The 18,875-nt window shown below is 37.6% G+C and overlaps 1 protein-coding gene across 7 annotated transcripts in view; it reads right to left on the reverse strand.

Moving 5' to 3' along the window:
* Nucleotides 1–5,824: 5,824 nt before the first annotated feature.
* Nucleotides 5,825–18,875, reverse strand: part of ADSS2 (adenylosuccinate synthase 2) — a 36,476-nt gene continuing 23,425 nt past the window's right edge. For all 7 annotated transcript variants that reach the window (XM_025430587.3, XM_035718466.2, XM_025430585.3 and 4 more), the window contains 7 exons: nucleotides 18,111–18,192; nucleotides 15,673–15,799; nucleotides 14,063–14,217; nucleotides 12,623–12,747; nucleotides 11,078–11,175; nucleotides 8,359–8,508; nucleotides 5,825–6,974 (listed from right to left, as the gene is read on the reverse strand). In XM_025430587.3, the coding sequence (XP_025286372.1) occupies nucleotides 6,922–6,974; nucleotides 8,359–8,508; nucleotides 11,078–11,175; nucleotides 12,623–12,747; nucleotides 14,063–14,217; nucleotides 15,673–15,799; nucleotides 18,111–18,192 (790 nt within the window). In that variant the 3' untranslated portion in view covers nucleotides 5,825–6,921. The remainder of the gene's footprint in view (nucleotides 6,975–8,358; nucleotides 8,509–11,077; nucleotides 11,176–12,622; nucleotides 12,748–14,062; nucleotides 14,218–15,672; nucleotides 15,800–18,110; nucleotides 18,193–18,875) is intronic.

Raw genomic sequence — 18,875 nt, forward strand, 5'->3', positions numbered from 1 at the left:
AGGGTCTATCATCTGACTAATAAGCATCCTAGAGACTGAACAGAAAATCAGAGGAAATCATCAAGGGACTAGAAACCTCAAATGCAGTGTGTATGCTGTGGCCTTACACATGAAAACAGAAAATAAAAATAACCAACTTTTGGTTTCACTGATTTTCTCTGTTATTTTCTAGTCTCTATTTTGTTTCTCTTCACTCTCATTTTTATTATTTCCTTCCTTTTACTGGCTTTGGGTTTCAGTTACTCCTTTTTAACTCAAGTTATAAACTTAGGTTGTTGATGGGAGACCTTTTACTGCTATCAATTTCCTGTGGAGCACCACTCATGTTTGCAGCATCCCATGGTTTAGTATGTTGTGTTTTTGTTGTCATTCAACTTTTAAGTGTTTCCTGATTTCCCTTGGATTTCTTCCTTGACCCACTGGTTAAAAGAGTGTTTTTAAATCTCTACTGTGAATTTTCCAGTTTTCCTCCCACTTTTAAAAGATTTTATTTATTCATGAGAGACACACAGAGAGAAACAGAGACATAGGCAGAGGGAGAAGCAGGCTCCACGCAGGGAGCTGCACGTAGGACTCGATTCCAGGATCCTGGGATCCTGACCTGAGCTGAAGTCAGATGCTCAAGTACTGAGCCACCCACGTGCCCCTAGTTTTCCTCCTGTTAAAGGATTTCTAGCATCATTTCATTTTCATCAAAGAAGTTACTTTGTAGGATTTCGATATTTTAAACTCTGAGACTTGTTTTGTGACCTAACATAGGGTCTATACGGGAGAATATCCCATGTGCACTTGAAAAGAATGCGTATTCCATTATTTTGAGGTAAAGGGTTTCATAAATGTCTGTTAAGTCTGGCAGGTTTGTAGTATTGTTCAAGTTCTCAGTTTCCTTTTACCTAAATGGTCTATGAATTACTGAAAGTGGGGTATTGAAAACTCCTATTATCAAAGAACTATTTCTCCCCTCAAATCTGTCAACATTTGCTTTATGTATTTGGGGGCTCTGTTGTTTGATGAGTATATGTTTATAATTACTACATCTCTTGACGATTTGACCCTTTTATTAATACATAAGGTCCTTTGTCAGTTGTAATAGTTTTTGACTTAGTCTATCATATACGATATTAGAATATCTTTTTTCCATTCTTTTACTGAAAATAACCTAACTCAAGAATGGACAAAATATTTGAACAGACACTTCAAAAGAAAGATACATAAATGTATCTTTACATTTATGTAAAGATAATTTCATCTTATGAAAGATACATAAATTACCATGAAAAGGTATTACAACATCATTAGTCACTTTAGAAAAATGCAAATTAAAACAACACAACTCTTCACACCAATTAAAATGGCTACAATAAAAAAGACATACTATTTATTATATGTATTGACAAGGATATAGAGAAATAGGAACCCTTCATACATTGTTGGTATGAGTGTAAACTAGTGTGTTTTGGAAATTTCTTTTAAAAATTAATAATTAGGATTCAGAAATTCCACTCCTAGGTGTCTAGCTAAGAGGAATGAAAAGATATGTCCACATATATTTACAAATGCTCACAACAGTATTTTTCATAAAAAGATAAAAATTGTAAATAAAGTATCCATGAACAGATGAAGAAAAAGGTGGTATAACATAACGGGCTACTGTTCGGCAATAAAAAGGAATGAAGTCCCTGGTATGGCCTCATAACATTACACTAACTGGAAACAGCCAGATGCAGAAGACTCCATATTACATGATTTCATTTATGTGAAATGTCTGAGAAAGGCAATTCTATGGAGGGAGAGAGATTTGTGAGGTTCGAGGTGGTAACAGGGAGAGGTTACAAATGGGCACAAAGAGGTTTTTTAAAGATTTTATTTGAGAGAGAACAGGGGAGGGGCAGAGGGGCAAGCTGACCGCCACCCCACCCCCCCCCCCCCCCGACTCTCACCCTGCTAATAAGCAGGGAGCCTGACCCCAGGACTCTGAGATCATTAAGTCAAACACTTAACCAGCTCAGCCACCCAAGTGCCTTAGGCACAAAGAATTTTTATGGGGTGATGGAAACATTCTAAAATTGGATCGTGGTGATTACTAAATCACCAAGTTATATTCTTAAAACAAGTGAATTTTATGGTATATAAATTATACCTCAATAAAGTTGTTTCAATAAAAACCATTATGTATGTATGGATAACTGACAAAAATAAAATCAGACCAAGACTGATGGATTGACATTGTGCATAAAGATGATCCAAATCTTATTTTCCTTCTCAAGTAGATTCTATACAGGTGGATGCAGTTATAAATGAGAAGCTAGGCTAATGGTATATACATTGATATTCCCAAACAATACTCTTCTTCAGTTTTGGGGAAACAAATAAATGAAAGCAGTGGGAAAGAGTTACAGGGGTATAGTCATCTCTTCCCTCCAAATTCTGGAAGCTAAGGCAATTCTGGAGGCTAATATATACTATGTGACTGCAGAATCCAGTGAAAGTAGTTTTCCCTGCATTCACTACCTTTGTCTTTGTGTCACTGTGGAAGTTCATTCACAGGGTTTCTAAAGATTGAGCCTATAAAGTGATGCCAAATGCCAGCATTCCAAAGGTGCATAGACTATGACATATAAAGTGGGTTTCTGAAAGTATTAATCACTAAATATACTCGGTTCTCAGGTACACTTGACACAGCAAATTATTCTCAGTAAACTGTTGTTGCTCATTTCTTAAAAATACTTAAAATAGTATGCTTTAAAAAATTTAATACAAAGATGAATTGGGGAATCCTCCAAGTCCTCTCCAAGTGACCAATGTTAACTATTTGACATATCCCCCTACATACTTTGTCTTAGCTTTAGATCAACAAATAGTTTTCAATTTTCTCCTTCCCTTCTCCCTCCAAATGGAGTCACACAGAAAACTTGCTGTGGGTCATGTCAGTGTTTCACGGTCATCTTATAATCAACATGCATTGATCTAACTGGATATTTTTAAAGATTTCATAGAGGATCATGGTGTACCATTAATGGACATTTGTGTTTCCAATGATACAACTATATGCAAAATAGGGCTGTGTTTTTTAAGGGGTGGGGGGAGAATGGGATTGCTGGTGGGTCAAAGCATTTGCAAATACAAATTGTACCAGAAATTGCCAAATTGCTTCCCCCATATTGTAGCAATTACCCCCTGCCAGGAGTATGTATATGAAAGGGCCATAGCACTGATTTTACAAATTTACCACTCTGAGATGGAAAGTGGTATCTCATTATGTTAACTCTCATTTTCCTGTCTGTAGGGGACAAGGCATGCCTTTTCATGTTCTGGGCCATTTACATTTATTTTTCTGTGGATTGATTGGTATGTATTGCTTTACCCATCTTTTCTGTTAGTCGTCATGTTCTTACTTGTGGCAGCTCTTTGTGTCAAGGGATTTGTGTTGAAATATTTTTTCCCAGTTTGCTTTTTGGTTTCTCAGGATTTTCTTGTGTTCTTTGTTTTTTTAAATGAGCTTTGTTCATAAGTATTTAAAAATTTTTTAATTTGGTCAAATCTGCACATATTTCCTTATAGTTTCTAAGTTTCCTGATTTTTCTTTAGAAGGCTCTCCTAAAGATATTCCTATATTACTTTTGTGATTTGAGTTTTGTGATTTGAGTTTTATTCAATCTGAAGTTCCTATTTTAAGATTATCATTTTTTAATGCACTTTTCCTATTAACACAAAATTTCCATTTTTAGCTCATACCAAGTTCCCAAACATGTTGCATCTACTCCCGAAATGCCCAGTCCATTCCCCTTGTATATTTGTTCATTCCCATGACAATATCACATACTTTGACAACAGGAGCTTCACAATGTTTTAACATCTGGTGGGGGAAAAAGTCTCAACACATTCCTTTTTCAAAAATATCTTAGAAAATATTGCACATTCATTTTTCCACTAAAGTTTTGATACACTCTTGTCCAGTTAGACAACCCCCTGGCAATTCTGACTGGAATGGCATTCAATTCACACTCATTTGTGAAGGACATTTATTTCTATCAATCCATTAATATATAAAAAGTAAATAAATAGGGATCCCTGGGTGACGCAGCGGTTTGGCGCCTGCCTTTGGCCCAGGGCGCGATCCTGGAGACCCGGGATCGAATCCCACGTCGGGCTCCCGGTGCATGGAGCCTGCTTATCCCTCTGCCTATGTCTCTGCCTCTCTCTCTCTCTCTCTCTCTCTCTCTGTGACTATCATAAAAAAAAAAAAAAAAAAAGTAAATAAATAGGCCATCACCCCATTGAAATACCTTGTTCTGCCACCTAGTGCCCCTCTACTGAATTTTTAAGATTTGAAGAGTATGCTTCTCTTTCAGTTTTTCTGTGTCATTATGCCCCTTTAAGCATAGTGATTACATTTTGGCTTTGTCCTTTTCTTTCAGTGGAAACATATTTTGGTTATTTGGCAGAATCCTCCTCCAACTTCTTGCCAGCCTATCTGCCTCACCAGCCCCTCACTCATTTTGTTCAGTTATTCCAACTTTCCAAGGTGTTTCCAGCCTCCGTGCCTTTGCACTGTCCCTCTGACGACTCATCCCTTTGGTCTGTTTGAATGCTATTCTGCTAAAGGCTGTATCTGACTCCTTCCAAACTTAGATTAAGTTCTCCTTCATAGCATCTTGCACTCTCCCACTGTAGCACAGATAACCTACAAATACATTTGTCTGACATGCTGCCCCACAATACACTACCACGTCCCCCAACACCTAGTAGATTCTAGCATATACTCTTGTTCAATAAAGATTTATTAGTGTAATACTGTTATCCAGGATTTCAAAAACTGAACTGTATCTGAAGAGCAGAACCTCTCTCTTAACCAACTTAAGCTCACTTGTAATGAAAGGAGAGAATTACTCTGGTCAAAAATAAGTAAATGCCTATCAAATCAATAGGATATCTGTATTTTTTTTGGTTAAAAAAAAAAAAGCACTGGGACGCCTGGGTGGCTCAGTGGTTGAACATCTGCCTTCGGCTCAGGGCATGATCCTGGAATCTGGGATTGAGTCCCATATTGGGCTCCTTGCAGGAGGCCTGCTTCCTCTGCCTGTGTTTCTGCCTCCCTCTCTCTGTGTCTCTAATAAATAAATATAATCTTTAAAAAAAAAAAAAAAGCACTGACTCAGAAAATGAATTTTTTTTAGTTTTTTTTTTTTTTTTTTTGGTAATCCCTACAGGGGGCTCAAATTCACAACCTAAGATCAAGAGTTGTATGCTCTTCTGAGAAAGCCAGCTGCCCCTAAGATATTTCTTTAAGTTTACTCATTTATTTTTTAGTAATCTCTTTGGAGAATGAGTTCTTCACATCTGCCTCTGGACCATTATTAAAATTATGTTTCCATAACAGACTTTCAGCCAAGATGAGAATAAGGACTTAAAAACCTAATTTCAACTCAACCTGATGTGAAGTTCAAGTAGGAAGATAAAGGGTAAGAAGAAATAAAAGCCCATTCAATTTCCATTAGAATAAATAAAAACTATTTATTGTATATTAAATATAAATTTTACATAAAAGTCATTATTGATTGGCGATGGGCTTGTAAGATCCTCTGTACTATCCTTTTGGTTTATTGAATTCAACAAGGCTGGCTCTGTTTTAGAATTTTCTGAACTAAGTATTAAGTAAAATATGTCTAGTGAAGACAAAAAATATTTACATTATTTTCTAAGATTCTGTTTTGATCTCTCTCTCCTCACCTCATCCTTACATACTACAGGGACAAAGCTCATCTTCTCTGTATCAGTATTGCCAGTACTTCTCTTACCAGAACAAAACACAATACACAAACCATACTAGAAATATTTGGTTCTTTTTAATCAGCTATTGATGGCATAATAAAATAAATTTAAGTGGCACCTAATTTTAACATTTAAAATAGTTCACTGAAGGATAATCTACAACACAGTATGTTAAGCCTAATTGTGAAAACAAAACCTCTTTTTTTCCAAGAAAGAAAAAATAAAGGCATGATCAAAATTATGACTGACAATTTGGGTTCATTTGGACACTTATTATATAAGATAATCTTGTAGGCATACTGGCAGGCACAATGCTGAAAATCAATCCACTAGATTTAGAAATAATGGTAAGATAGAAAAGGACAGCTATACATTTCATAGTTAATGACTGAAATTAAAGTAAAATATCCACCAATTATCACAATGATCTTTTAATGACTAATTTTTTTTAAACATTAAGATTGTTGCTTTAGGGAACACCTTTCTCTGAACATTTAATTAAATGTCCAATGTATTAAATAATTTACAGACAGAAACAAGTTTTGTGTTCTGTACAAATTCAAGGATACATGAACATAATCCCCTCCCCCCTGCCAAAGCTCAAATTTGCAATGGTCTCAGCAGAAAATAAACAGTTCACAAGTGAAACAGAATTTATAGCATTACAAAAGTTTACAGACCCTTCTTCTCATCATTTTTGTCGAAGAGCAAAGATCACAATGACAAATTGAATGACCAGAATGTAAAAAATATTTGTGCAAAACTGCATTAATTGTTCTTCCCATTTAATAGAGGTAAAACCAAAGAACACACAGTGACAATAATGAAGAAAAACTACACTGAAAGGAATTCTATCTTAGATTTCAAACAACATGGATCATACTATGACTAAACACGGACAGAAAACGTGGCACCGTGAGCAGCAGGAGCAACACATGACTCGGCGATTCTGCCAGCGAAGGCAGCTGACACTGGAACACGCCAAAGTATCTCCTCACCAGCTAGCCATCTTGAATGACTGGAAACAACTGGAGGGCTTAAAACTCAATTCAATGTCTTTATTCTTGAACTTCGCAGATTGTAAATGTAATATTTAAGAAAGTCCTTTCCCCTCCCCTCAAGGAGTGTTTCTTGCATCACTGGAAATCCTTAAAAGAGTTGAATCATAGACTCTCTGGATTTACCTACACCGATCCATTTAACTGGGAGGGGAGAAAAAGGTACAAGAATAGTATTATTTATAATGTTCAATTCCTGGAGAGAAAAGACCCTCACTTTTCTCAGGGTCACTATTTAACAGTGCCAGGGGCCTTTTGTGATAGTATATGGCACCACCCTTATGCTTTCACACATTCTTTTGAGATAGCTTCTAACTTCCTTTTATTAGGTGCTAGCTGTGAGCTGCATTCTAGCAACACTTGTTTTATCCTTTGCTGTCCTGCTGGAAGAACGTGCAGTCAGGATCCAGCACAGGTGTTGTGCCTTACTCGTTCCAGTTTTAATCGTGTGGTATTTCCAAGTCCTCAATGCCTAATAATTAGGTCAGCAAAATACTGGCCCAAACCAGCAGGGACCTAAAGAATCCTTGATGAAGTCCCTAATAACTAGATAAGCATATTTGATAAATGCAGGATGCTAAGAGGTGACAGTGTAACTTTTATATCTCAAAAAAGTAGAACCATCTGGAAAAGAATACTATTTTAACTTGCACAGCCTGTACCTTTCCATAGGAATCTCTAAATATCGTACCATATGGGAGAACCTTTATGGAATTTTACACAGGTCACTGTTAAATTCACTACTGCTTGTATTTCAAAAAAATGTTGACTAAGAGCCAGAGCAAACATGCTGACTAAATCTGACATCACGCTGGTAGGGACAGTTAGCAATCTGGAAAACGAGACTCATATTTGAGACGTACCACAATACAAATCAGAATAAGTGCATAATGGATTCTACATAGAGGACACCTTCTACCCACTTCACTTTTGTTTCTCCAATCTCTACCAGTGCAAGTAGAAGGAAGAAAGCAATGTGTCAAAAGAAAGACTAGTGACAGCCATTACCTGGTGATGCCTAACTCCCTGGCCAGTTTAGATTTTTTTAATAAAGTTTTATTCTTTACTCTCCTCTTCTATTTTTTTCCAAATTGGATTTCCTGTTGTTTTCTATACCTGTTATTTCCTAACTATTCAAAAACTTCAACTCCCAAGAGTGATTTAATCCCAAATGGAAAAACCACGAACCCACAAACCATTTTTGGTGGAGGTAAAGATACAAAAGGATTTGTGACTAAGAGGGAGAAAGCAACAAGCATGAATGTCACAGGGTAAAAATCAGAGTGGCAGACAATTAAGACAGGGTCAAAATGGTGTGAGGCATAGGTCTTCAGGTATATGAAAGATTAAAAACAAATGATTATATTTAGTCTAAGAGATAACATTATTTTGTGTCTTCCTGGGCATTCGTACAAATTGTGAACACTCTACAAAGTAACAATGATCTTTCTTTGATCCTATCTCAAAGGTAGACAATTAAGTTAGAAGTAGAGAAAAGTAAAGATAGTTGTTCATAAAGTACACTTACCTGGAATTTGAAGCTCATCCTCAATAAATCGAACATAATTTTGTGCGTTAATAGGTAGTTCTTTAAATGTCCTTGCATTTGATATATCTGTGTTCCAACCTGGGAGCGTCTTATATTGAACTTCAACTTTATTTAAGACTTCTTGGTTTGCTGAAAGTTAAAGAGTAAGTCTGTTTTCTCTTGGTAGAACACTGCCTATTGTCAAACAACTTTTTGCTATGTTACAGGTTCATAATCTTGTCAAAATCCTTGGAGTCAGGGCAGCCCGGGTGGCTCAGTGGTTTAGTGCCGCCTTCAGCCCAGGGCCTGATCCTAGAGACCCAGGATCGAGTCCCACGTCAGGCTCCCTGCATGGAACCTGCTTCTCTCTCTGCCTGTGTCTCTGCCTCTCTCTCTACCTCTCTGTGTCTCTCATGAATAAATAAATAAATCCTTTAAAAAAAAAAATCCTTGGAGTCAGATATGTTATGGAATGCAGAGTTTCCCAGAGTGTAGGAAGGTCAGACAGTATATTTACCACCTGAGGCAATATTTTCATAATCAAACACATTCCTGCAGCAACAGAATTATTCACTGTAAGCAGTCAGATTATTGGTTCTATTATCAACCCAAGTCAGGTTTTGCTGTCAAAGGACTCTGGTGCTAAACTTTAAACTTTCCACTTTTAGAGCTTTTTAGATTTCTGTGCTGTGAATTAGAGATTGTGGCCCTGCATAAAGGCAGCAATCTCACAGAAAGGAGACTTATTATACTTGCTCTCATCTGGAAAATCTACTGATTTTGTAACTGTACAAAAGCTTAGCTGGAAATTGTCTTCATTATCTCACTTAACCATTTTCACTGTATTCCCTAATAGAAAAGAAGAATGTACAGAAATAACAACAGTTTCTTTGACTAGAGACCATATAGTGGATACTGTAGGTATACTATCCAGACTTCCCAGTTCAGGATTTAGACACTTATTCCCCTCAGCTCTGGAAGCACTGTCTACTGAGGATGCTTGTTCAGAATTTCCTCAGAAACTGCCCTCACCTGAAGGGAGCTGCCTCCCTGGAGCAGCCCATATCCCATGACTGGTCAGTGTGGACAACAGGCAGGCAGCACAGAACTGCAGTTTCTGAGAAAAAGAAAACTTACAAACAAGTCCTAGAACTACTCAACTCTCTGCCCAGGGGCAATTTCCCAGCCACTGGAAGTCAGGACACTAGTCACCAGAGAACAGTGGTCCCACTGAGCTGAGAAGGTAGGTAACTGGTTTCAGTGCAGTGGAAGCAGCTAGATTCATCATGGTCAAGTTTTAGAGAGGACAGAGCTATCCAGAGAGCTCCTACTCCTTACAAGTCCATGTAGACATCCCACGGCTAGCATTCAACTTTACATAGGAGGGACCCGCGGGACCACTGGAGGCTTTCCGGATAGATGCTGTCACACAGTTGAGTGGGACAGATTCTAGATTTCAAGCTGTGCTAACAAGAAGGAAAGGGACAGGGTAGGGTACACTGGAGCTCCAGGACTGCCAGATTGGAGAGAGCTCTTTATACCTTGATAACTCTCCTGGCATCCAGCTGAGATAGCAGGAAGGCTGTTCCTTAAAATGAAAAACCATGCTCAAGAGTAAAACTGACTATAGACCCTACATAACAAAATCTAAAACTCAGCTCTATCCAATCCACAGAGGAGACAGAATTTGGAGGCTGACCCATACTAGTTTGGAGGTTTGGGAAACACCCTGGGCTTTTCACATAACTATACTAATACAGCAGAAAACCAAGCTCATACAAATTCAAGATGATTACCCAGTAATTTAACTGTCCCCTAAAACAAGAACCAATACCCTTCAGAGGAAGATAACAGAATAGGAGTCACTACAACAGAAGTGCATTTAATCAGAAGTCATTCATCACAGAAACAGTGATCCACAATTAAGGAAAAAACAGTCAAGAGAAACAAAACTGGAAATGGCCCAGATGCGGACTAACAGATAATGACTAAATGTGTTTCTAAGAACTTGAGGTGATCCTCAGTTCCCAAGGACTGGTTGTCACTAGCAAGTCATAAGACCTAGCAGCCTACCAAGTTTCATTAAACTAGTCAATATTCCTTTGTTTGGCATATTCCCAGCCTTACAGGATGACTAAATAAATGACCGGTTCCTATTTTTGAAAGCTGGAAACATTTAAGGAACGTCCTGAGTACTGAAGAAATCCTATAACTAACGATATGCCTGAAGAAACAGTGCATCATGTAGGAAGTCTTCCTACAACCAACTACTTTTGACATAGGAGTATCAGAAAAAACCATTTGTGTGGCTTGAAGGACAGCATGGCTTAATATATTAAGAGCCTGCTAAACTCGTGTAAGAAGTACTTTTCCCTCCTATCCCACACTGCTCAAGGAAGAGAGGAATGCCTACACAGAAGTTACTTTCAAAACAGGGAAGATGAAATTCAGGAGCAGCACAGCGGGCTGGGCTCAGAGGTACTACGTTTCTTTTTTCCTATTTTGAGTCTGAACCCATGCTTATTACTGCAAACCAGAACCCAAATGCATAGCAGCTATGGAACAAATGCTGATGAGATGTGAATATATTCCCACCATTCACAAAGAGCATATCAACCCTGTGGCTATAGATCATAAACTATACACCAAAGAGCTTTATGAAATTGTTCTAACACATTCACCTAATAATATTCTTTATATCACAGACTGAAAAAAGTACCTGGGAAATGAGGTATGATTTCACCATCTAACTTGTAAGCAACCCCAACTTTGATTTCCGTAAACATGTCCAAAATATCCAATTTGGTAAGTGCCAACCTAAGTGGAAGAAAAGGCAGTGTTCAAACAGCAGACTCTTAAAGGCAGTAACATCTAATCTGCTAAGGAAGTAAAGAAAAATTCATACAAAGCTAAACATTCCAAAGCAATTTGAAAACTGGTTAGGATTATATTCTAAAGTTTGCCACACATAAAGCGTGCATTTTCCTCATAATAAAAAAAAAGATTTAACTGATCTACTTGTGCGTTACTTCTCTAATAACTGTATTTTCCCTGATCCACGCCATCTTGTTTAACTTTCTTTTATTTATATATACCTTTTAACTTAAAAAAAATTTTTTTTGAGAGAAAGAGAAAGCGTGCACTTGCGCACACAAGTGAGTGGGAGGCAGAGGGAAGGAGGGACTCTCAAGCAGGCTCCACACAGAGCGTGGAGCCCAGCCTGTGACTCAATCTCACAACCTGAGACCATGACCTGAGCTGAAACCAAGAGTCAGACATTTAACCAACTGAGCCACCCAGGCACCCCGCTTAGCTTTCTTATGATGGATCCACACATATCTGAGGGACAGTTGCCTAGAGGAATGGATGCACTCTGTGGGACACAGCTATACTCATTGTTCTGTATGGAGGACTACAAGATACATGTATATTTACACACAGGCCACTGACCCTCATTCCTTCCCTCCGGTTACTATCACCTCCACCCTTCTGCTCAGAAATTGTCACAGCAAAGCAAGGACACCACATTCAGGACCTTTTCAAGACATGTCAAATCTCCCAATAAACTAGGAAACCATTTTAAGGGAAAATCTATGCTTAAATAAAACGGTAGGTTTGAAATTCTTATCCACGATTACTTTTTAATCTTTTATTCTGTTATTTGCTGGAAGTTAAACCAAATTAATACAAACAGGAGTACACTTATTTACATATTTACATACATGTGTTAATAGCAACTTTTTACTGAGCATTTTCAGTGAGCCAGGCAGCGTGCTATATGCTCTCACTGTATTTCTCACCTAATTTTCAGAACACCCGCATGAAGTAGATAACATTATCTAGATTTTAATGATGAAAAAACACAGAAAGATTAACTTTTCCAAAGTGATGCCACAAAACATGAATCTGAGATTTCAAAACAGAAGTTACATTCATCAAGCCCATGCACTAAATCAGTTATATTGCTTCCCTTCCATATAAACTAAATGCACCATCTATCTACCTACCTAATCTGACTTCCCTCTATACTTACATGCACGTGGGTGTATCATGATTCCCTTTTCTCAACCGTGGATATCTAGGAAGACAACCTGGGGTCCTCTCCCTTGGGGCACTTGAAACTCGGGCTACAGTATCATCTGGAGGCTAAACTGAAATTTTTCTACCAGGGTACTAATTTTCAAGCTTGCACTCCACAAAATTTAACCTGTGGTCATGAATGATACCTTAGTTTCCTGAAATAAATGTTTCTAAGAATACTCACGCAGTAAATCCATTAATCATATGAGCATATTTGAGCAAAACAAGGTCCAACCAGCCACATCTTCTTTTCCTTCCAGTGGTTACCCCAAACTCTCGACCTCTTGTTTGTAATAATTCTCCAATTTCCTAGAAGTATAAAATAGGACTTTGGATTATAATACCAATGCTATTAATCCAGTAGAATTACATGTAAGGTCATATAACAAGTCAGAGTCTCAGAGATGAACATCTTCCAAAAAGTAAGTGGAAGACAGAATTCTATACAGATGATGGATACTATGTGAGGTAGGCATTATTTGAAAGAGATCCACTTTGGCTTCATTTTTTACCATTTCTTTAAAACCAGTATTTTTTTATGATGTTAGCTAACTTCTTAAATTTTAACATATAAAATGCTACATATTAAAAACAAAGTTGTTAGTAAATATTTATTAAAATAGGTAAGTCAAAGCAATTATTCCAAGAACTACTATAGTTTGATGATCTCCTGAAAACCACAGGACAAACTCTCAGCTACTCAGGAGTTGTAGAAAGCACAATACCCTTAGAAAGAGAAATAAGGTTGAAAAATATGCTGAAAGATCTAAGCCACAGCCATTCCCCAGAACCTAATTTTTCACTTATTATCTATTTCTTAATTTATACCTTTCTGATTAAGTCTTCATTTCACTACCTCTTCTATTCTGACATCAATACAACTATGTGTTTTTTAAAATGTTGCTCTGTCAGGTTTGAATCCCAGCCCAGTCCCTGTGTGTGACTTTGGCTCAAGTGATTTCAGCTCTCCCTGACAGTTTTCTCAAGTGTAGAAGCAGGATAGTGACCACTACCCACCTCCCTGGGCTGTCGTGAGGTCCAAAGAGCTTCCGAGTATACAACACTCTGACAGTGCCTGCCCCGATGTCACCACCATGAAAGTGCTGGTCAGGATCACACCAAGTCTGGAGGTTACTCTCCTCGGCCTTGGCTCCCAATACGCTCTTAGTGAGAGGCAGTTCTTATTTTTAACTACTTCTTTCTCCTTCACTATCTCAATCTCCCTTATAAACCCACCTTCATGTAGCTTGGTGCTTACAATTACCTTTAAGTACTCTCTAACCCTTCATCTTTTTTTGCCCATCTGTTCCCACATAAGTGAAATGCACAGGAAGATAAGAATTCATTAAGGGGAAGAAAAGCAGAAGTTTCAATTTTTTAAAAATGATTTATTTGAGAGAGAGAGAAGAACGAGTGTGAGTGGGTGAGAGAGGGAGAGATTATCTGAAGTAGACTCCATGCTGAGTGCAGAGCCCAATACAGGGCTCGATCCCAGGATCTTGACTGAGATCATGACCTGAGCCAAAACCAAGAGTCAGATACTCAACCAAAAGAGCAATCCAGGCACCCCAGAAGGTTTTATTTTAAAATCTTCAGAATTGGATCTACTGAAAAATAGGCTTACATTGTCTTGCTCTGTAGGGAAGGCACCAATACCAACTCGAGTTGTGTAAGCTTTCACGACCCCATACACTTCTCCAACGTTTTGCGGGGGCATTCCCAACCCAGTACAGACACCTCCAACTGTACAGTTGGAAGAGGTCACAAAAGGGTAAGTTCCTTAAAAAAAGAAACAAATATTATTCACACATAGAGATATACATTACTCTGAAACAGAATTATTGTGAAAAATCCCCATTTGAGTACATTCTAGGTACTGGACAGACTTGAATATAACTGCCCTCCTTAAACTTCAACCTTTAGCCTTGATCCTTTTTGTCTGTAGGGAGATAAAAAACACAGGTAATTAGAGCTATCAATGTAGTTGCTCATTCTGGAGAGGCTCCTTTGTTATATGGTATGTACTCACCTAATGGATTGCTAAATAATTTCATGATAAAACCCTTGTGTTATTCCACTACGTAGACTTATAACCTAGGTATTTTTAACACATTCCTGTTAGTTTAAAAATGAATTTATTTTATTCCCTTGATATAGATTTTCAAGATACAGCCACAACCTAGAATAATACCAATATACTAAGAATTTTATGGTATTCAATATCCTACCTTCTCAACTCTATTCCGGGAATAATCCCAAAAATGACAAGAGAAGCTAAGGGGAGTATACTCCCTCATCCCCACCTCACCCTCAAATCCTGTTCCTATTTAAACTACCCACTAAGCCAGTGGGCACTGTTTTCTTTCCAGATTGCACAGGCATATTATGAAGTAAAAAATACATATCTACTGCAAAAGAAATATACTTTATTTAGTTGGTTTTCTTGCAGTCAAAAGCCAATGAAATGTCAGTAAGAGCTGAGAACACTCAGACTTACCGTTTGATATCACATTCAGAGAGAAAGGCCAACAATCTAATGAGGTGGTAGTTGGAAGACACTAAAGGGTTAACTTTTTGAAGATGGAAGAAATGCCCTAATCCATTCAGGATCTCAAGCCCAGGGAGTTAAACAAACTTCCACAGATCTTAAGAGGCATGTTTAATGACAAAGCTTATTAGTTCTCAATATTAAAAAAAAAAAAAAGAAAAAGAAAAAAAGAAAAAAACGGCTAAATTAAAGATCCTTCCACAGGATTCCTCTAATCTCACAATGAAAACCAGTTTACAGAATCCCAAACCCACTGACCCAAGCAGTGATTTCATTTTTCTAATGAACTAAAAACTTAACACATGGATTGTGTATTCTATAATATTGCTGTAAAAAAAAAAAAAAAAAGATTAGTAGATGACAAACTTCCATCATTCCTTTTCTTTTTTTAAGATTTTTTTTTTCTTTATTTGACAGCCAGCCAGAGAGTAGAAGCAGGAAGAATGGCCAGAGGGAGAGAGAGAAGCAGGCTCCTCCACTGAGCTCTATCCAGGACTCTGGGATTGTGACCTGAGCTGAAGGCAGAGGCCCAACTGACTGTGCCACCCAGGTGCCCCAAACTTCCATTATTCCTGAATATTCAAGCTAAAAGCCTTGTTTTAAAACCCTATAAGGCAAACAGGAATTATGTATATCCTTAGTACTTTAGGGCTCAGATGAGCTTTTGCAAGTCGTATTTCACTTACCAAAATCAATATCTAGTAGCGCTGCATTTGCACCTTCTACCAAGATTTTCTTTGGTGGTCCATGTAGAGCCTCATAGAGGAAATAAACTCCATCTCTCACCATAGGTTTAATCCTTTCCATATAACCCTACAGACAAAGACGAAAACCAATTTCAATATATACCAATAAATTTAGAACATGATCAGTACAAGTAACACTCACCTGACTCTGTGATAAGAAACACTTAACTCATTCAAAGCAGAAGGGTGTTAGTGATGGTACTCACCCTACTGAACATTTGGATTAGCTTTGGTCTCTTGTCCTGATTCTCCAGAACCAGAAGACAGACCCTAGCTCAAGACCAGTAGAGAAACGATGCAATTCAAAGGTTCTACATTAACCTCACTGCAAGTAATGATGTCAACCTTCCATTCTTTATAAACCAGCTCTCAGGAAAATAAGAAGAATGGAGTATATTACGTCGTGCTTTTATACTTGGTGAGGTATTTAAAAAGTCTCATTTATAATCCATGTAACCATGAGTTTTGAAACACGCCATCAGGGAAACTGTCAAAATGTGGATGCAGGTCACAAGTGACATTGCTGAGCATGCAAATATTGATAACTGTTAATTTTCTTTTGTCATTGTATTCCATTACAGCAATATCTCAGCAGTATTAGTAGATAATGTCAAATACTATTTTACACATGAGCATTATAAAATTTTTACAAAACATATTAAAAGTATTAATAATACTGTTAAATTTTATAATTCAATTAAAAATGTAACATAAACAAGAGTTCCCTCAAGGCCTGAAATATAACTACAATAAAACCTAGTTTTAACTATGTTTCCATATTTAGCCAGACTAGTATGGAAATTCCAGGATCCACTCATGAATTCACCAAATATGTTATACTCCTGATGAAAGTCTGGTCCCTGCCCCTGGTTCTAGTCTCCTGTTTATTCCTATTTTAGTCCTTTTTTTTATGCCTGAATGACCATGCCATTCATCATGTCCTTTGCTCCTTAAAGTGCTGTTTCGACATACACCACCTATTAAGAATCTTCTTACCCAATTCTGTTTATGATTATTCATCTACTTTACATTCATACGAAACATGGATAAAATAGAACCAAAAAGCTATACCACACTTCAGCGCATTATTATTTCCAAGTTGCCAATAATAAATTTAAAATATTTGTTGCATGACAGAATGAAAAGACAATGGCAGTCTATTGTAAGTAATGACCAATACACTGAAGTCTAAATACCTAACATTCAGTATCTTCCTTGGAAGTCTTTTTTTCTTTTTTTTAAAGCAATTTAGTGAGTAGATTGGCCCAAGGTCTACAACCATTCTAGGATGGCATATGAGGTTTGTAAATTCCTATTCAGCTCTGGAATTGATGTTCATACCTATTTATAGAAGACAAGGAGTAATAATCAGATACATAGGACCCAGCTTGAAAAGCACTAAACATCAGGGTCGAATATAAGGGTGGATAGGGTAAGAGATTTGCTTACTGAAAGTCAAGCACCACTGACACCTAAAACCTGCCAAATGTGGGCCGAACCTTTGGCCAATCACCTTCTTCGTCTCTTAAGACAAAGTGCTAAAGACACTGGTCCTGTGGGGCACCGTTCCAGAATGGGTCAGCCAGCTTTACAAGTTATCTCCTGCTGCCCCTCTGTTGATCTATGTTCCACATTGCTAGGAGGGATTTTTATATAATACAAATCTAGTCATTTTTCTGCTAGAAATTACTCAATAGGGGAACCCTGGGTGGCTCAGCAGTTTAGCGCCTGCCTTTGGCCCAGGGCACGATCCTGGAGTCCCGGGATCAAGTCCCGCGTCAGGCTCCTGGCTTGGAGCCTGCTTCTTCTCCCTCCTCCTGTGTCTCTGCCTGCCTCTCTCTCTCTCTCTCTCTACATCTATCATAATTAAAAATAAATAAATCTTAAAAAAAAATTACTCAATAGTTTTTCATGAACTCTAAGATAAATGCTAAAAACTCCCTCTCACTCCATATAAGACCAATGCAAGACCTATGAACTCCTACTCCCTGCTGCTCCCCACTCAATATTTTATTTCAGTCACATCATGTGTAGTGACTCAAACATGCCATGTCCTTTTAGGTAGCCCTCTATGCTTTTAAACTTAAAAAGGATAAGTCATTTGCTTTACCAGTTCTTATTTCCAATGCTTTATATATATCTGTGTGGCATTTATTACATTATGAATTATTTAATGTGTAACTTCTCAGTAACAGTGTAATTTCCATAAAGGAAATTAAACACTCTATGTTTTTCATTCTTATGTTTGTAGTTCCTAGCACAAAGCCAACTATGAATGAAAGATCTTAGATACCAATCTGGCAAACAAGTTTTAAAAAGGACATTACAAAGGCCAGAAAGCATTACCTTGAGTTTCTTTTTGTTTTTGTTTTTTTTACCTTGAGTTTTTGTAGTTCACCTTCAATGTCAATTTCCAAAGTGGGGTATATAGATTTGTATTGGTTAGCCAGAACTTTAAACCTGAGAAATATAGATAAATCAAGACATTAGCTCGGTTTAGAAACAGTCCGTATAGTATCATTCAATTCAAATGGTTTCTGCAGATAAGTGGTATTAATAACAAATGAATTCCAAACGGAAGGTACATTCTAAGAAATAAAATCTAAACAGGAGATCAGTCATGAATAAACGATACACTCAGAAACAGTATTTTTAATTCAAATTTAGGAATAACAACAATATAATGAGGGTAATGTGTGTGGAGGGGAGAGGAGGAAAAGGACTAAAATCTGAAACCACAAGACTTAAATGTGAATTCTATCACATCATGTGAAAAATAAAAAGGGACAGTCTATATGATGCTTTTTAAAAGAGACAGAGGCAGGATCTTTGATGCCACCTGTTACTAGATGCAACCAACTAACTCCCAGTCACTGAGTCATCATATGGCTTTGAAGATGATTAGGTTTCTCATGCAGATTTTTCTAGAGAGTAAGTGTCAATGAGGCAATTGCTATTGTTTAGTCCACCAGTACCTACGAGCCTAATGATGTCTAGGTAGGGGGGAGGGGGCCTCAGAACTGAAACTCTGAGGGTCCAGACTCTAGGATGTGGTAACCCCACCAAAGCACCCCCTGGAATCTCTGTTTCTCGGCAAACCATTAAAAACTCCAATCCTTAAATATAATTTTGGCTTTGCCTTC

Source organism: Canis lupus, chromosome 7 (assembly GCF_003254725.2).
Source record: "Canis lupus dingo isolate Sandy chromosome 7, ASM325472v2, whole genome shotgun sequence".
Taxonomy (NCBI): domain Eukaryota; kingdom Metazoa; phylum Chordata; class Mammalia; order Carnivora; family Canidae; genus Canis; species Canis lupus.